The sequence below is a fragment of the Sebastes umbrosus genome, chromosome 3 (genome assembly GCF_015220745.1).
Source record: "Sebastes umbrosus isolate fSebUmb1 chromosome 3, fSebUmb1.pri, whole genome shotgun sequence".
Taxonomy (NCBI): domain Eukaryota; kingdom Metazoa; phylum Chordata; class Actinopteri; order Perciformes; family Sebastidae; genus Sebastes; species Sebastes umbrosus.
Genome location: NC_051271.1, coordinates 14,958,707 through 14,976,277, shown reverse-complemented (window position 1 = coordinate 14,976,277; position 17,571 = coordinate 14,958,707). Strand labels below are relative to the sequence as shown.

Here is a 17,571-nt window from a genome sequence, read left to right as displayed (position 1 = left end):
ACTCTCTCTCATGCACTCTCTCTCTCTCTCCCTCCCTCTCTCTCATGCACTCTCTCTCTCTCTCTCTCCCTCCCTCTCTCTCATGCACTCTCTCTCTCTCTCTCCCTCTCTAACTCTCTCTCATGCACTCTCTCTCTCTCTCCCTCTCTAACTCTCTCTCATGCACTCTCTCTCTCTCTCTCCCTCTCTAACTCTCTCTCATGCACTCTCTCTCTCTCTCCCTCTCTAACTCTCTCATTCACTCTCTCTCTCTCCCTCTCTAACTCTCTCTCATGCACTCTCTCTCTCTCTCTCCCTCTCTAACTCTCTCTCATGCACTCTCTCTCTCTCTCCCTCTCTAACTCTCTCTCATTCACTCTCTCTCTCTCCCTTTCTAACTCTCTCTCATGCACTCTCTCTCTCTCTCTCCCTCCCTCTCTCTCATGCACTCTCTCTCTCTCTCTCTCCCTCCCTCTCTCATGCACTCTCTCTCTCTCTCTCCCTCTCTAACTCTCTCTCATGCACTCTCTCTCTCTCTCCCTCTCTAACTCTCTCTCATGCACTCTCTCTCTCTCTCCCTCTCTAACTCTCTCTTATGCACTCTCTCTCTCTCTCTCCCTTCCTCTCTCTCATGCACTCTCTCTCTCTCTCTCTCCCTCTCTAACTCTCTCTTATGCACTCTCTCTCTCTCTCTCCCTTCCTCTCTCTCATGCACTCTCTCTCTCTCTCTCCCTCTCTAACTCTCTCTCATGCACTCTCTCTCTCTCTCTCCCTTCCTCTCTCTCATGCACTCTCTCTCTCTCTCTCCCTCTCTAACTCTCTCTCATGTACTCTCTCTCTCTCCCTCTCTCTCAAGCACTCTCTCTCTCTCTCTCCCTCTCTAACTCTCTCTCATGCACTCTCTCTCTCTCTCTCCCTCTCTAACTCTCTCTCATGCACTCTCTCTCTCTCCCTCTGTAGCTCTCTCTCATGCACTCTCTCTCTCTCTCTCTCTCTCTCTCCCTCCCTCTCTCTCTGTCCCTCTCTTTTGCCTGCAGAGTTTTCCTGTCCTGTGTCTGGATAACATCTCTCGCTGAGGAGGACCACCTGACTGACTGACTGACTGACTGGTAAGAGACCCGGACGGACTAAATGGAAGCAGCGGAGGAAACTCTCACTACTTACCGAGATGATGACACCTTACTACTACTTCACAGGAAGAAGAAGCTGCTCCCAGAGGACAAGAAGACGGACAGTAACGAGTCAAACTATGTAGACCTGGACATAATGAAACCGGAGGGCGCAGCCAAAACAGTGAAAGTGACTTTCACTGGCGAGGAGGAGAACCAGCAGAACCAGCAGAACCAGCAGCTGTCTGTGATCAAATGCGACGGCGACGACTCAAAGTCTGGAGAGCATGGCGAGGAAGAGGAGGGTGAAATCATGTCAGAGGACTTTGTTGAAGAGCAGTTAGAGGACAGGTTGCCTGAGTCTCCTTTGGAAAGCAAACTTCCCGAGCTGGAGCATGTGTGCAGCGAGAGCGACGAGCTCCAGTACACGGACATGTATCTGAACAGCCGGGCGGAGGAGTCGGAGGATGACGGTGACGGTGAAGGTAGCGCGGCGCTGTCCGGCTCCGATACCGACCACTGCTCCGATACCGACCACACCGACACCGTGGAGGAGGACGAGTCGCACTACATCACCACACACGAGATCCAGCTGACCGAGCTCGACCACGACGTCGACTTATACGACCTGGGCCGAGGAGGCACCACCTGCTGGGACTTCGAAGACGACAACCTGGTTTACTCCTTTGTGGATTACGCGTCTTTTGAGAGCGATGAAAATGAAACGCGGGAGGACGGGACTCTGATAGTGGAGGGCAGCAGGAGGCGGGAAAAGGCGAAGAAGTCTGGAGCGGTTGTCAGCACCGAGCAGGAGGAGGATAGCGATCTGTGTGACTCTTTGGATGGAAGTTTGCGCAACAAAAACCACAGCGGAGAAATTCACTTATCCATAAAAACCTCCTCCAGGGTGAACGAACCTGCTGGTCTCCTTGACAACCGCGCCCATGGCAACAGCAACGCCAAACACCATGGAGACGGCAGCAGCCATTTCTCCTTTGTGAGCAGCTCCGGACTTTCCAGAGTTGGACCTCAGTATTTCATCCCAGCTCCGGGTCGTCAGCACCTCGCGTCCAAACTAAGACGGAAAGATATTAACGAGTACTCCAGCGGGGCGTCCAGCTCCATTAGCGAGCTGGACGACGCCGACAAAGAGGTGCGTAATCTAACCGCCAAGTCGTTCCGGAGCTTGGCGTGTCCGTACTTCGACGCCATCAATCTCAGCACGTCCAGTGAGTCCTCTATGTCGGAGTACGGGTTGAAGAATAACTGGTCTGCTTATGTGGACTGGAACTATGGAAACATATCAATGAATAAGAGTGAAGAAGATAAGAGTAGGAGGCATGGTAAGTCTGTTAAAGCTCCACTAACAAAGGTGTACGCGTTGAACAAGAGAGCTGTGTCTCAAGAGTCGTCTTCTTCTAGCAGAAATGTCGATTCTGTTCAGCCAAAGCAGCGTGGAGTCACGTTGAATTTCCGGTGTAATGTTGAAGCACCTGAAGGCACCAGACGTCCTCCAACAAGGTGCTCCAAGACTGCACGATGCAATGAGGTCACTGGGGCTGTGTTGGCCAGGTCTGCTGGGTGTGAGATGCAGTATCAGCACACACAAACAGATAGCACCGGGGGGGACACACACAACAGAGCAGTTTTTGCATCGAGTCTGTTGAAAAATGTGATTTCCAAAAAGATGCAGTTTGAGCAGGAGCGTAAAATGGAGAGGGGTGAAATCCGTGACACGCACCCCCCAGCTCTGTCCCCAGTGAGTTTCCAATGCAAAGATCATCAAGGAAGAGGCTTGCAAAGACAGGCATCAGAATCGAGCTCCGGTTTCACTGTTAATTCTGGTGATGATCAACAAAGCCTGGAGGAAAGCAGCAGACCTGGTTCCTGTGCGCCTGCAGAAAGCAACAAAGATGATCCAGAAAAGGGACAACAGGAACCTCCGAAAACGTCTCTCATCCACAGCGAAAGTAGTGCATTTAATTCAGTGAGAGAAGATGAGCCAGAACCTGTAAAGGAGGCTGAACCCACAAAGGGATTAGACACCAACAGCATGCTGACAAAACTGCTTTTTGTTCCGAGCTACCAGATCCTTTCAAAAGAGAAGGATTTTACAGAAGACTCGTCGAGCTGTGCACCTGTCACAGGCCCACCTGCTGGCCCACAGAAATGTGAAAAAGAGTTCAAAACGGGCAATAATGGACACATAGTAGGCACAGATGAAAACGAGAAGGGGGGGAAAAACCCTGGGATAAAAATATGCCTGAGGAGTGTGAAGGAAAATAAAGGCTGCACACTGAATATCGCCAACATGTTGACCCCTAAAATAAGTCTCAACACTGTGAACACAATCAGGGCGGCACGTGATGCCAAATGCCACGTTTTGTCTGCTGCAGATAAAATGCCAAACTTCACCGTTCGAGACATAAGAGACACCAAGTGCAAGTTTGCAACGCCGATATATCAGGTCAGGGATGTGCGTAAACTGGTAAAAAGCTCCTATCGCTTTGTTTCGTTGGATCACAGTGAGAGTAAATGTTCCACAGCAGCTGATAAACCTGAGGTCACAAAGGCGCCGGTTAAGCATGTATTACCATCTCCTATTGTGATTAAATGTCACTCTGTTAAAACAAATGTTAAACAGCAGACGGCTGAGGTGTCTGAAGCATCTCAAAGTGAAAACACACCGTCACATTGCACAGCCAGTAGGGTGCCACTTGCTGTGTCAAAGCACCTACACCCTGACCAGCCAGACAATCAGCCAAATACTGAAACCAAACTGACAAAACAGAGGCAGGAAAAGTTTGCATGTGAGCCAAAAATACCAAAACAGGCTGCGTTAGAGAAGCTTAAAGCTGCAGTTAAGACGATGGAGCAGCTTTATGTTTTTGATAGAAATGAATGGAAGCGAAAAACTCAAGCTCCACAGCCGATCACAGACAGCCACGTGTTGTCGCTTATTGCCAGCGAGGAGCAGGGAGCAGAGGAGATGGAGGCGACAAACACTGACAGGGCTCATCAGTCACAGGAATATAGAGGAGCTCTGAATATCATACATGTTCCATACAGCGACGACACGTTTAAAACACAATCGCAGCAAACGTTTAGTAACAAACGTGTGCTTCACCTTGGCAATAAGGCAATTAGTTCAGTTAGTCCACAAAGCTCTGCGCTGCAAACATCGTCGACTATGAGAAACTCCAAGGCGCCGGTGGCTCCGCTGTCGGTGAAAATAGAGTCCCCGAAACACAGCCAGGTGGAGCAGGGAAAGGTCAAAATCATTCCCGCTAATCCCACTGTCGCGCAGGCCTGCTCAGACTCTGAGAACTATTTGACCATCCCGGGGCTGGCGTACACGAATGAAGTCAAACTGCTGAATCCAGAGCCTGGGGTGACAGGTGACAGGAAGACACCTGAGCAGCAAAGGTCTCCGTTAATGATGGAGCACCCAGCGGCAAGCGTCTACCATCGCTTGGGGGCAAGGACAGGGCCTCAAGCACAGCAGCAGGTGTTGTGTTTCCCTCCGTCTGTCCCCGCTGTGTCACCTACACCTTCGACCGGAGAGGCAGCCCCACAAACACAACGCAAGATGCTTTTGGACCCCACGACAGGACATTATTACCTGGTGGACACTCCTATACAGGCCACCACAAAGAGACTGTTTGACCCTGAGACAGGTCAGTTTCTGGATGTACCCATGCCCCATTCTCCCGTGACATCTGTCACCCCCGTGCCTCTCTCTTTGTCCCCCCTGGCCCTGAGCCCAGGAGCGTTCGCCCCCACGTACATGATCTACCCCGGCTTCATCCCCTCACCCACTCTGCCAGCCCAGGCGGTACTGCCTCCGTCGCCGTGTCACCCTGACGATGCAGGTGGAGAAAAGGTAAAAAACCCCAGAAGCCCTAAGCCGGAAACAGGCGCAGAGAGTGCGTATTACAGTGCGACAGCTGAGGCACCACTGCAGCTTCCTGTAAGTTTGGGACACGTGACCGCCAGAGGAGGCAAAGCGAGCTCTGACAGGAAGCCAGTTATCAGCATCACAACGCAACAAGGTCCAAGAATCATTGCACCGCCCTCCTTTGATGGAACAACAATGAGCTTTGTAGTGGAGCATCGGTGACCAAGGAAACATCTCATCATACATGTAAGTTAGCACATATTCACAAACATGTCCCTTCATTGTGTCTGGAGGTGAAAATGTGTTTTCATTTATTTGACATTTGAATTAGGGCTGGGCAATATGACGATATACAGTATATCGTCAAAACGATATAAAAATGCCTGTGGTATGTATTTTTCTATATCGTTTCCATCGTGATATAAGCTAGGCTTATATTTATTTATTTTTCTCTATATTTTCACTTAAAACTGTTCATTTTGCACTCAAGTTCTTAAAAAGAGTAAATACTCAGTACTTTTCATTTGTCAAGTATATAATTCACACAGGAGTATACAAAATAGGCTTTACTATGTGGTTATTTCATATAGACTATTATTAATTGAATTACCAGAAAACATGCTATATCGTGATAAATATTGTCATCCAGATATGAAATGACCTACAGTATATCAGAGAAGATTTCAGCCATTGCCCAACCCTCATTTGAATACATTTGATTGAAACCAGATAAATATCGAAAACATTATGTTTTTAAATGTTGCACACAAGCTTCCTGTCAACTGTACTGAGACCACTGAAACAGTTAAATTGACGGCTGTAAAAGAAGCAAACTGTTGTGTATGCCATTGTAATGCAAGTGTGTAATTCAGTCACATTCATTATAAAGCGCAAAGGGGTGGAGAAATTACTAATGTATTATTGCTCAAAGCTGAAATGTTAGTTTAAATATTTCTTAATATTTGTCATATTTCTCACTTAGAAGTATGTTTACTTGTATGGAAAACTATGCATAACTAACTAAAGTAGCCTCATTTGAAGACGTCTCTGACTTCTGTTGGTTGCATACAACGTATTTCATTATTCATACAAACCAATCCAGCTTTCAAGCAAAAACATCCTCCTGTCTGTGCCACAGCAGTATACGTATACGGGCACCTCTAAGATCTTTTTTTACTTGTTTGATTTTCTTTTTGTACATATTTAATGAGCATTGTTGGAGGGAGCCCGAGATCTAAGATTTTTCTCTGCTAGCGACTGCTTCTCTGTAACTGTTGTGCACATGACAATAAAGGAAGTTGGAAGCTACTTTTTAATTCTTGCCTTTTTCAAATCACAATACTTTAAAAAGAAAGAAAAATACCTAAAAAATAGTTCATTGTGAGGTTTTGAGTAGAAGTGAAATAAGAAAATTTTAAAATGGAAGTAAATTCTCGACCTTAGACCTGATCTTTATCAGTGGATGAAGAATGCTAGTATGTGGTACTGTCAGTGAACCCTGAGCTATGATTATCTTGTAAAAATAAATAAAAGAATTAAATGCTATTTTAAGGATTTTTTTAATTTTTTTTATTGTACCTTTATTTAACCAGATAAGTCAATTGAGAATGAACTCTCATTTAAAATGACGACCTGGCCAAGAAGCAGCGACAGAAGGCACGTCAATTCAAGAAATTAGAACACAGATACTGGTGCAAAATTGGCCATTGTCTAATGCTAAAAAAAAAAAAAAAAAAATGTTATCTAAAAAATGTATCTAAAAAAAATCCATCGTCATAAAGGTAAAACAAGGCTAGGTCTTTTAATTCATAAAAAATTGATTTTTTTGAGATCCATAGTTTTCACAGAGTCGTGCTCATAAGCTCAAAAAGTGACTCAACTACAGAAATGAGCGTATGTTCGTAATTAGTCACTTTCCACTGGAGAAGGAATGTAACTAAGTATAATTACTCAAGTAATTTACTTAAGTACACATTTGAGGTAATTGCTCTTTACTTAAGTATTTCCATTTCCTGCTGATTCATACTTCTACTCCACTACATCTCAGAGGGAAATATTGTACTTTTTACTGCACCGATCTGGCAGCTTTAGTGTAATAGTTTACATGCAAAACGTCATAATGATTATTATAAAGCTCATAAAATGTGATGCATTGCTAAAATTAAAATACTGGGTCCCACTTTCTAATTAGGGTTAATTGGTTGTAACTAATGGCTTCATTAATAATTGTTAAATCATTTATGAATTGTTATAGATTAATATAGATTGCCAGTAGAAAAACTTATGTAAAAAAAATCCATTTGTTTGTTATCTAATGCATACTTTTACTTACTTTAAGTACATTTCACTGAGAATACTTCTGTACTTTTGCTTCTGTAAGAATTTGAATGCAGGACCTTTACTTGGAATGGAGTATTCTTACGGCACAGTTTTTCTACGTTTACTTAAGTAAAGGATGAGTACTTCTTCCACCTCTGCTTTCCACTCCTGTTAATAAATAATACATGCCCTAAATTGACAGTGAGATTTTTTGGTATTTTGAGGTAGTTGATGCTGAACCATGTGCTCTCCTTGTACAGCAGTGTAACACTCATACAGTCACGTGGACCTGCGTAAAGGTCATGATGTACTACATGAGTTTTTATCGTTTTTGGGTTGTAAACGTTGTAAACGTTGTAAACGTTGTAAACGTTGCTACAGCAGCGGCCCAACACAGCAGCTTCAGCAGCGGCATGCCAGTGTTAATAGACATGCAGTATAGCTTCATGACAGGTAACCTGACTCTGCCGGGCATGCTGGGATTTTCAGCCTCGAGTCGCTTGAGTTCCCTTTTCTCTGCATTACACATCGTCGGGCTATTTTGATAGTGTGAGACGAGTTTGTTTACATGGTTTATTCTCAGGGTTGGAAAGTGTCACAGGAAAGTATTCCAGTGAGTGACACCTTACAACCAGTTATTCTTAATCAGTGTTAGAAATGCTTTAATTACTCGGATAACGTTACAGCTCATTAATGTGTTCGTTCCTTGTTTGTGGTATTTCATGAAAACTTTCTCCGGGCTAAACGAGTTGGAACCACAGACTGTATGTTAATCCTTCTTGCATTTTTATTTTAACGATCAGTCCACATTTGAAGTATAAAAGAATAAGCTAAATATTTTCGCTTAAAAGTTCAGTTCACATTAATACCAACAAACTATTTTTTGCTCTTTTGTCTAGCATACAGTTTCAGTTTCTTTGCAGAGATTTTTAGATCTTGCTTTCCAAACACAACAGTATAGGCCTGTTTTCTTTGGTACAATCCACAAACTTTGCTGTCAATAGATTTCTTTGAGAACTTTTTCTAGCTTGCATATTTCACTAAAAACATGAGGTCTGTTTATTAGCTTGAATGGCCAGTAAACTCTTTCTGGTACCACAAATCAAATACAATTCAACTTCACTTGTGCAGAGTTAGTAGCATAAGTGTTAGTGTCAGAAATCTCAAAGCCTTAGTAAATAAAAACAAAACAGACATCACAGACGTGTCAAGCTACGTGTAGACTACTTTTTCAGGGTTAGCGTAACATCCATCAGCTCCAGCTTGACCTTTAGCTGCACTGTGTCAACCTCCCTGTGATTTGGGCTTAATGCTAGCCTGTTAGCAAGCAATGCTTACAAATAACATGCTAACACATTGCATATAATCACATTTAGGCTACCAAGCTCGCTTCAGTATTCCAGTCTAATGGAGTTTTATCACCTGTTTCAAATATATTTCTACTAGGCTATTATACCATATAATGTTCATTTTAATATGACTTTGGAAACTCAAGTGAAGACTTATGTTGCACAAGCTTTGGAAACAAAAAATTAAAAGTAATGCTAACATTATGTTTTAAAAAAAACAAAACACTCGCAACACACTTGTTGCAACTCCAGTTGTAGGTTAAACTCAACAGGCCTCACAGCAAAACATCTCATCTTGTCCTGGTAGCAGGAGAAGCACAGGTGAACCTGATAACAGTAATTAAGTTCCCCAGTAAGCAGTGACCTGCATGCACAGTGCAACTGAAACCCCAATGTGAAATAACCAGTGGTGGAAAGTAACAAAGTACATTTACCTAAGTACTGTACTTGTTGTACTTTACTTGAGTATTTCCATTTTCTGATACTTTATACTTTTTAACTCCACTACATTTATTTGATACCTTAAGTTACTTTGCAGATTCAGATTAATAATACAAAAAATATAGTCAACAAATCAATTGTGATGTCTTATCATGGATATACTAGATAAGCCTTTATTGATCCTAGCAGTATATAAAGTAATTGAAATGAGCTCTGCCTTTACCAGCTGCAACATTAAAGTGATGAACACATTAATGCATCAATAATTATAATTCAATTGTATAATATTCATGGTATAATATTGATTATTCTGAAATGGGCCATTCTGCATAAATACTTTTACTCTTGGTACTTTAAGTATATTTTGATGCTATAACTTTTGTACTTTAACTTAAGTCAAATTGTAAAATAAAATCTTGTAAGAGAGTATTTCTACACTGTGGTATTGCTACTTTTTCTTAAGTAAAAGATCTGAGTACTTCTTCCACCACTGGAAATAACCATTAATAAACTTTTCTCGCTAGTAAGAGTTATTTTTAAAATGTGCACCATAATCAAATACATGTAATTTTTACGTAAACAAAAAAGCATTTTAACGACAATGAAAGGAAAATAGAATTGATTAAAATAGAAGTACAGCAAAGACAATAAAATGGAACAAGGCCCCGAAACACAAAAAAATAATATTATAAAATAATTAGATTTTATTTAGATGTTGGCCCTGTCTGTGTTAATTAGGCTATTAATAATGTCACTTTGCCATTGTTTTGTTCTGGCTCTAGGCAGTACACGTCAACTGCTTCAGACAAAGGACATTTTGCAGTAGTGCAAAGCAGTATAACGCCAAATTCACACCAGGCAGCGGCGAAATGCGGCTCGCCGTAATAATGACATTTTTCTCCGGTCGGGAGGCGTGTTTCAGGCAGGAAGAAATTCTTTTGTAACATAGGTCAACATGTTACAGGAGTCACAGGATCTGTTTACTGCACTTTGATGTTAAAAGTTAAACTTTTGCGCACTTTGCCGCAGAATCAAAAGGCTGAAGCTCGTTGAGCTCGGGAGCGGCCGCTTCAGCTTTTCATAGACATTGCATGGCAGTTCGCTGCAGGCTGCACTACGCCACACTTCGCCGCTGCTCTGGTGTGAATTCGGCGTTAAGATTTGAAAATAAGAATAATGTGCTCAGTTCTCAAAGAAAGAAATACAGAAATATATAAAGAAATACAAAAAGAGTAATCCCCTCTCTACTTCGCTAAATGCTGTTAATTCTTAGTTTCTCGTACACTTATATAGACACTTACAACTAGTCACAGTCCATTCTCAGCTAATGTGTCAGAGCAATAATACAACTGCATGAGCATGAGGGATACATGTCAGCTGGGTGCGTGGCAGGCAGGGGCCTAGCATGGGGTTGAGTAGTGGTGTGAAGAGGAACACAGGGTGTGTGTGTGTGAGTGTGTGAGTGTGTGTGTGTGTGTGTGTGTGTAACTGGTGGTGGTGGTGGGGGTGTTTGCAGCAGAGGGACGTAGGGGGCATGGCTGGGATAGTGATGCAGGAGGAAAAGGTCAGGCAATGTAAAGTATTTGTTGTGCTGATGCAGGGAGAGGACAGCTGCTCAGAGAGATCAGATGCTGCTGCAGCTCCAGCTTGGAAGCGAGTCTGCAGGGCTGAGATGGGGTCAACTTTTTATAGCCCCCTCCCCCTTTGCTTTTTCCTAAACGGGGAGAAGGAGGTGGAGAGCACCAGCGACCTCCAGCACTCCTACGTAAACAAATCGTGTAGCGTGCCCTCGACAGTGATTCGGCTAAATCTGGTCAGCTGGTTCAGAACCAGGAAATACAGGCTGAACAGTCATATTACAATGACTTCTATCATAAACTGGACAACAACTAAATAATGTTTTCTCCTTGTTTTCATTGCATCCACCAGAGTTTAACAACCATTTCTTCTTTTATGTCACCTCTAGACATCTCCATTGAAGAATCTGCCTTCATTCAACGTAAGTGCAGTTTTCACCCCACCCACCTGCGATCTACTCCCCAGGACAACTTCCACCACCAACAACAACTTCTATCCCCACTATGTTGTGTTGTTTATCCCTGCAGCAGACGTTACTGTAATCTGTATGCATTGCAGCACTTTGTAGGGTAAATGCATTAAGCCAAATTCTCTGGTTGATGCTCTGCCATGTTGCTGTATGAATCTGCTTTATAATACTTTCCATTCAGCTGCTGTCTTTTGAAATGCTGTTTTTCGGCCCTGCAACATGTCTATTCAAAAGGAAACGAGGCACGTCTTCTTTTGCAGTTCAGTGTTAGTCATTTTATTATGATGAATGTAATGTTACCATGTCTTTAAAGCAAGACTATGTAACTTTCGAAAGGCGAGAAAAACACACATCTTTCTTTTACAAAAGTAAGCAATAAATCACAACCTTGCTGAATTCAATACACTCAGGGGATTTGCTGCTACAACTTATCTTGGTTTGGTATGACCAAGCTAATGTCAGCAAACTTGATAGATATTACTGTGTAACTGACATTACTGAGTCAGTTTGCTGACATTATGTCTCCAGTTGTGCTGTTACACTCCGTTTTAGGATGTCACAGAAAAACATTTCAATGGTTCCTGTTCTCATTGCTAGGGCGTCACATACCAACGCTTTGTCATGGCCGTCAGCGTTAGATACTGACACCAAGGCACCCTTAAGCGTCGGTATGTGACGCACCAAGCTTACCATTAACTGCAATGTAAACCCATCTGCGTCAATATTAACACTCAGGGATAGTGCGCCTTGAGTGTGGTGCCGTATCTTTAAGGGCAAAAAGACACAAACCGGGTGTGTGGGAGGGGTCCAACAATCACACGGTTTCATCCAGGAGCCGCTGTTCATGTCCTGTGCGTTATTTTACAATCAGCTGTTCGTTCGTATCCTGTGTTCACAACGTTCAGTGTCATTTTCACTGTACAAACATAGTAGTTTTAAGCCCAACCATGTTGTTTTTTCCTGAACCTATCAAGTGTTTTTGTTTACTTCACAACGTTAAGCATGTGTTTACTGCAGCCAAAAAGAGTGACGCCAAGATGTCTGACACAGCTTCAGTATATGACGACTATAACCACAAAGAAAAAAACAAGCCTTGCGGTAGTTCCCAGTGGCCCAATGAGGTACTGCAACTAAAGAAATCCCTTAAATCCCCAAAAGTATTTTCCGCATAAACCGTCATTATTGAGACATTGGTAGAACTCTGACTTCCCGAAGAATTTTTCTTGCATCCTGGGAAAAGCTTGGGAAATTGAATCAAGAGTGGTCCATGTTCAAACTGACATGGGGACAAAGGGGTCATTTTGGGCTCGTTTGGCCAGAAGAATTCCAGCAGACGGGTACCAGGAGCCCAGAAGGAATGGAGCTTCTGTGGAGCAACTTTTTGTCAGCCTCAAAGAGATTCTGCCAAACTGTCAGATGACACTGGAGGGAGAGGCAGGGCTTAGCCCAGGCTGTTTTCAACATGGGATTAGAAATGCTGACCTATACTAACAATATTGTTATTGTCCTGAACACGACTGAGACGTTGTCCATAGAAGAGGCAAAGCTGGAAGTCTAGGTGAAAGCCTTGTCCATTTCATTAGCGAAGGTCACTGAGGTAGTCAAAAAGCTCCATGGTGGCTGAAGGCTCTGGACATTGTGAGGCTGTCTTTACCGCCTCTAAGCTCTCCATTTACCAGTTGATCTATGGTCCAACCCTCACCTATAGCTTTGGGTAATGGTCGAAAGAATGAGATGGCAGACACAAGCCACCAAAATGAGATTCCTTGAAGGAAGAGCTCAGAAAGGAACTCAGAGTGGGACCACTGCTTTTTGGTGTTGAAAAGAGTGAGTTGAGGTGGTTTGGGCGCCTGATTTTGGATGCCTCCTGGATGTTTACGGTACCTGTGGAGATAATCCAGACAGAGATACACTGGAGAGTTTACATAACCTATCTGGCTTGGGAATGCCCAACACCTTCCCATCCCAACTCGTCACCTTCTGTCGTTGTCAGGACCCCTTGGCGTCACTTTCTAACGCACTGGGCAGCCCAGCGCGTCAAACTACGACGTTCCACTACGGTTGCAGTAAACATGTGGTTAACGTTGTGAATTAAAACAAAAACACTTGCTTAGGTTTAGGAAAAAACATCATGGTTTGGCTTATAAATTACTGTTTGTAAAGTGAAAGTGAAACTTAATGTTGTGAACAAATAGACAACACATTGAAAGCCTCTCATACAGACGCTAAAGGGTGACTTGTGCGTCAGTATCACATGCCGAGGGGCGTGACAAAGCATCGGTATTTGACGCCCTGGGAATGAGAACGGTCTGGAATGCCTCAGGATCCTCCAGGAAAAAATGGAGGACGTGGCGACTGAGTAGAACATATGGGCTGCTTAGCTTAGCCTGCTGCCACTCTGACCCAAACCTAGATCAGCAGTGGAAAATGGATGGATGGATGCACATCTATAAAACAATCACCAGAACACACTCACATCAGGAAGGGGAATTCAATGTGCGATTATCCTGTAATTGCTGCTTGTGGCCACAGTGGCCACTGTTAATCAAAAGGTATATAGTCTTGCCTTAATTCACACAATAAGATAATTACTTACAGTGAATACAACCTATAATATTTTACACCGTTGTCTGAGGACAGGGACCATTTGTCTGCACTGAATTAAAATTAAAATGCAGATCAAGGGGTATTGTTGAATCACCCCAAATTCAGTCAGAGGAGGAATTAAAATTATTGTAAAGATGTCCCAAGTAAATGGTAAATACCTGACATTGCTATGTATCATATTACGACTCTCCAACACTAATTTTCCACAGTCACAATAACATTTCCATGTTTTTTTAGGAGTTGGTGGCTCATGTTCTACTTGAAGTATGTGTAACCTCTGTGTTATGACTCACAACATGCTGCTAATACCTGCAGAACTGATACGCTGTATGAAGTGGTGTATGTTTGTATTTTAAAAGGCACGCTCCTCGTATGTTAGAGAGAGAGAAAAACACACTAAGTGTGTTGCTCAGATGAAGCGGCGGCGCTGGGACTCTGGTTTGACAGTTTACTTAGGTCAATATTTCTTAAGTATTGTTGGGCCTAATGACTCAGAGCAAGCTGAGACATTTAGAGGATAACTTCCTCTATTGTTGTTGGTTTATTTTACACTTTAGTGTGTAATGAGATGGGAGTTACTGTGCGTCTGAATGTGTCCGTGTTCGTGGCTGTGAGTTATGTTCGGCATTTCAGTATTCTGTGAGCGTACAACGAGGAATCATGTTACTTCACTGTAGATGAGAGTGCACAGACCGCACATGTGTTGGGTGTGTCTTTACACTTTACACACAGCAACGTCAGTTTCTCGTTTTTAACCCCCTTGACCTCTTTACTTTAAATGTGTATGAATTTAAGTTATCTCTAAAGGAACACATCAACTGATGACATCCATATTGCTGTTTTGATCTTAGGTCATGTCTTTGTCTGTTTCGTTTCCTTTTGAATATGCAGCGGGTCGTCATAGGTCATTATGCTATACTTGACTCAGTTATACCAGCATCCCATGTAGAAATTTATGTAAACTGTAGATTGCTATTATCTAGCATATTTCAAATCTAAACACACATTAAAGGTATTTGGAGCTGCTGGTCAGTCTATGTACCTTAATTCTGTAAAATACATGTTATTATGCCTCTGTGACAACAGACTTTATATAAATTGCCCTATGAGTCGATTTCATTATAAGTGATATGAATTCATGCAGTGATTTGAAAGTTGACTGTGCAGTAGATTGGACACGGTTTGCTCTTTGGAGCAAATTGATGTTAGAACATTTAATGCATTTTGAGGTGAAATGTAACTTAAATTTGTACATTTAATTCATAACACATTGGACTTCTTAATGATAGTATTTTGTGAGCAGTGCAAATAGTTCTTTATTTAGAAATTATGAATCCATTGAATCTGAAATTTTACCAAGTATCCAGGTACTATGAACAAGTTAAAATTGAGATATTGGATTTACTACCTCCTGCCAAAGAGTTTTAAAGAGGACCTATTATGCTTATTTTCAGGTGCACTTGTATTTTTGTTTTCTACTCCCCCCTGAAAAGCCCAGTCTGCTCTGATTGGTCAGTGTTGTGTCAAACTAGCTGCTAGACAGGTATTATGCAAATGTGTTACTTGGTGACATCACCACATTACGTAAGAAAAGGCGGGACTTCAAGCAAGGCCTTTCAGGAGCAGTGTTTCTGTGGGGGGAGTAAGTCCCTTTGGCCAGGACTTTGGGCTTTGTAACTTTGCAGACCTTTTACATGCACAAAAAAACTATATATCACACTAAAGGAAAGTAAAAAAGCACAAAAGTATAATAGGTCCTCTTAAAAAGAATTCATGATTCATTAAAGCACATATCATTTTGAAACCCTGTGAAGACTAACATAAATAATAACCATTATAATTTGTAAGCTCCAGTAAACCAGCTATTCTAATGTTGCTATAAACATAAAAAAACTTTCTCCCACATGCAGTTTTATTAGTTTCTTGTAAGACCTTTTATCTGTGAATAATAATGTACTTAATGCACTTGGATTGTCACCAACACTGACAGCAATGAATGGCTGTAAACATTGGTGACAGCAGGAGAACTATATGGACTTTTTAATTGTAAAATTAAATTGTTTCTGGTGAATTTTGCCCAAAGATTCACTGTAAAATAGATAATATAAACATTCTTCCAAATGTCCCTCAACAAACCTGCTGACTTTGAGGTTAAATATATGAAACTGATTGCTTGATTTGCATGAAGGAAGAAGGTTAACGGAAAGTGTGATGGTCTGAGATAAGTGTATTTATGAATGTTCAAAGAAAAAGAGGGCACATATTTGAATGAAATGCCTTAATAGGCGTACTGTCATATGTATTTTATGCCTGATGTCAACTGTGACCGCCCCAGAAAAAGACAGAGGTCAGGATGACAGCGGAGAGATGCCTTGAAAGGAGAAGTGAGTGCTGCGTTTGCACACGCAAGCTTGAAAGTAATTAACATGATGAATGAGTGTAATGTAGACTGACAGGCCTTCATATGTTTGCAATAAATTCAAAATCAAGCTACTGAACATGTTTGAGTCCGTGAATTTAAATCCTTTTGAGGTCGAGTTGTGTTTGAATTAAAGACATTTTTTCTGCTGTCTGTATGACCACTCAAAAAAGATTAAAAAAGTAATTATTTAAATTAAATTAAAAAATTAAATAGTAAATATTCAGATCAATGTATTTGTTTGTGTTACAGCTCAGATGAAGGGATGTTAGAATAGTAAAAAAAAGAAGAGGTATAGTTTGTAATGAGGCACTCCATATAAGGGTTTGTAACTAATGGCTTTATTAATGATTAAAAAAACATGTATTAATTCCTCCAAGATCCGATATAAGAACACTTTTGGGGTGCCAGGTTGTGAAAAAAAACCTTTGGCTGGTTTAACAATCTGAAGAACTGAAGAGCTAAAGTTTTTTTTTACAACCTGGCAACCCCAAAATTGGTCTTATTAATGGCTTATAATAAATATTTGAAGTATTAATACATTATTTATTAATCAACAATACCAGCATTAATTGCACATTATAAATCCTTTATAAATGGTGATTTATTAGACAGTGGTTGGTAAATAAATTGATTGAATTTACCAAAATATAATATATTAATTTGAAAAAAACACGTGTTCTACAGTACAGACTAAAAAGTTTGGCTGCAGTGACTCATATTTTTTTAAATTTTTTAACTAACAACCTTCTTCCTCAAACATATTTGCATACTATGACTTTTTAAGTTTCTGAACATTAGTACACATGTATATTATGTGATATTCTGTGTTGACCATATTTACATGTTATTTCCCTCTATCTCATTGACCTGATTATCGGGGCTCTCTGCGGTTACATACATGGCTGATAAAGTCTCACCACTAAAAACATACAAAACAAATGACAAGGGTCAAAGTGAATCGAACAGATTTATGCCGACAGAAGAACGCTTTTGGCATCTGCCAGCGTGCAAGGTTAGCTTTCTGGTGCACTGAAACATCACCCGGGCCGAGGCTTAAGTTTAACCTGACAGTTTGCTGCTGTGTTTACTCGGTTGCCGTGGATGCAGCGAGACTGGCAGACACTGGTTTACCCCCAGCTGCTCTCGGTGGTTTCTAAAGAATCTACATTAAGGCCCAGTTGTTGTATTTGGATGCCAGGAGGGGCTCTGATGTCACAGCTGTGACACAAGGAAAGTCAAGATTTATTGCCTCACCTGGATCAACAAGTGTGTTACATTCAGGCCACTAAGGTACATTCTGTCTCCTTGGACACAACTATCAATACAAATGAGGGCTATTGGTTTACTTAAAAGGGAAAAAAAGCATGTTAATATGGAAAATCTGCTGTAATCTACAGGTT

The 17,571-nt window shown here is 41.8% G+C and overlaps 1 protein-coding gene across 2 annotated transcripts; it reads left to right on the top strand.

Annotated features, from left to right (window-relative positions):
* Positions 1-923: 923 nt before the first annotated feature.
* LOC119485694 (uncharacterized protein C4orf54 homolog) lies at positions 924-15,299 on the top strand. 2 transcript variants are annotated; one of them, XR_005206342.1, is made up of 3 exons: positions 924-5,232; positions 11,062-13,638; positions 13,703-15,299. XR_005206342.1 is itself a non-coding variant. In XM_037765421.1 (2 exons), exon 1 carries the CDS (start codon positions 1,111-1,113, stop codon positions 5,206-5,208), a length of 4,098 nt encoding a protein of 1,365 aa, XP_037621349.1. In that variant the 5' UTR covers positions 924-1,110; the 3' UTR covers positions 5,209-5,232; positions 11,062-15,299. The 2 variants fall into 2 exon arrangements, 1 of the variants encoding a protein (XP_037621349.1); XM_037765421.1 differs by having other exon boundaries at positions 11,062-15,299.
* Positions 15,300-17,571: the final 2,272 nt, after the last annotated feature.